Source organism: Fulmarus glacialis, unplaced genomic scaffold (genome assembly GCF_000690835.1).
Source record: "Fulmarus glacialis isolate BGI_N327 unplaced genomic scaffold, ASM69083v1 scaffold13647, whole genome shotgun sequence".
Taxonomy (NCBI): domain Eukaryota; kingdom Metazoa; phylum Chordata; class Aves; order Procellariiformes; family Procellariidae; genus Fulmarus; species Fulmarus glacialis.
In genome coordinates this window covers 64,798-66,801 of record NW_009223877.1, presented here as the reverse complement: position 1 = coordinate 66,801, position 2,004 = coordinate 64,798, and the positions used below count along the sequence as shown (strand labels likewise).

The following is a 2,004-nucleotide window of genomic DNA, read 5'->3' as shown; positions in this document are numbered from 1 at the left end:
GCAGGAAAATGTACACGCACATCTCCACCCCATGCAGACTAAGTTTTTGGAAGGAAGAAACAGTGATAGAAAGATCCTTTATTCTACCATTCTCCTGGTATTTGAGTCACTTTTCTCTGCATGAATAAAGGTATATTAGTTTTCTTAGGCATCGTTATGAAAGTAATGTTTTCAACCTTACTGCTAGTAATGAGTTCTGAACAGGTTATTGGGCACTTTTGATCTAGATAACTTCAGAAGAATAATTGCAAGAAAAGCAATAGTGGCATTATATCCACAGTATGGAGAAAACAGACTTACACTTCTATTGCTTTTCTTAGATGATTGTGTAGCTCTTTCAGGTTAAAGGAAGTTATGGATGAGTATTTTTTTATTTCCTCTCCCTTCCCCCAGTGAGGTTGGTGCTTCAGTGGTGAGTGTTTTGATGCTGATGGTGAGCCACGAGTAAAGCCACTGTATTTGGAGGGAAAACTCCTTCTTATGGTTTTAATGGAAGTATTCCTGAAATCTCTGGTTTGGTCAAAATTCTGTGCCAGTTTTAAATTTTACAGTTTTGGCCTGGTTTTCTCGGGTGTTGTCTTCCTCAGGCTTTGAGGTGAGCCGGCTGGTTTGACTGGTTGGGGATGGGGACTGGGCAGTGTGTCCTGCTTGGAGCTGGGGTCTGGCAGGTCCCAGCTCTCTTACTTTCCTTTTGTTTTCTGAAAGGATGTTACAAATCAGTGTGACGTGCAGATACTTCTGTTGGATTTCATCCGGCTCCAATGCTTCTGGCTGGCACTCCCAGAACTGTATGCTCAGCGAGGGAGCTGAGGGTTCAAATTTTCCAGCCCCATTACAATTCTAGTAAGAGGGACAAGGACCCATCTACAAAAACTATGCATAACTATTGGATGAAAGGAAGATCTTGATCTTGAAATTACAGAGGTTATTTGTATAGGAGCTAAGCGATTACTTATTCCAAGCATCTTGGTATTGATAAATTATGACTCAAGAGAGCAGGTCCCAAAATGTCTCAAGAGGCAGGTACCAGGTCTCCTTCATTTCCTGGTCCCGCTGAGGGCTGTGAAACTGATGGAAAGGTCCATTTCTCAGAGCAGCTGAAGTATTTAGGGAGCAGGTTTTGTTTTGAAACTGGGACAGGCATTGCTTCCCCTACAATCTTCTAGTAACAGCATAAAGGGGTGAACATGTGCGAGGAGGGTATTATGTTCGGTGCGCTTGGAGCCAAGCTGAAACTATGTTTTTTGTTTGGCCTTGTTTTGGGGGATTGTTTTTTTTTTTTTCCCAAATTGTTACACAGAACAGTTTCCTTTTTAGACTTAAAAGGCATCTCTTTCAAACAAGCTGTTTCGAAGCTGAGATCAAACTTGATGCTGTCATGTTGCTCTGAAGTGGTCCGACTTCAGTACGGGAGTTCATTGTGATTTTGTAGTCCTTTTTGGTTTTGCTAGTTTTGTGTGCAGTTAGTTTCTAGTCACTCCTTACTTTGACCTTTCGGCACTATTTTGAACCTTTTGCTCTCTAGACTTCACAGAATTTGTGTATTCTGAGTTCTTCACTGTGCTTTCTCTAGCGGTGAAAATTCTGTCCCTTTATACCTGCAGAGCACGTAATACTATTTTTTTTCATTTGCAGTTCAGTTATGTTCCTCTAGCTGTCCCAAATAAGGTAGACAGTTCCTTTGATAATCCGAATAAATATGTTTGAGAGGTGGGAGAATGTGTTCTTATGGTTTCTCAAGTCTTGCTGCTTGGATATTTTACAACCCATCCAACTCTCATTTTGGATTATTTTGGACAGTTTCTATAATTTGTTCAGTAAAGAGGCTGCAAGAACATATATCCCTCACTTGTATTTGTTAACACGACTGATAGTTCACTAGTTTGGCAATTGCCTGATAATAATATTACCGCTTGCTTTTTGAACTGTCATCTGGAAAGAAAAGAGAACTTTGCTAAAAAAGTGTGTGCATGAGACAGAGATGGAAAGGTTAAATGTTAAAAT

General features: G+C 40.4%; 1 protein-coding gene across 1 annotated transcript in view; it reads left to right on the top strand.

Annotated features, from left to right (window-relative positions):
- The first annotated feature begins 1,007 nt into the window (after window positions 1-1,007).
- Window positions 1,008-2,004, top strand: part of CDC73 (cell division cycle 73) — a 32,532-nt gene continuing 31,535 nt past the window's right edge. Inside the window, exon 1 of the mRNA XM_009581968.1 lies at window positions 1,008-1,023. Coding sequence (XP_009580263.1) covers window positions 1,008-1,023 — 16 coding nt within the window. The remainder of the gene's footprint in view (window positions 1,024-2,004) is intronic.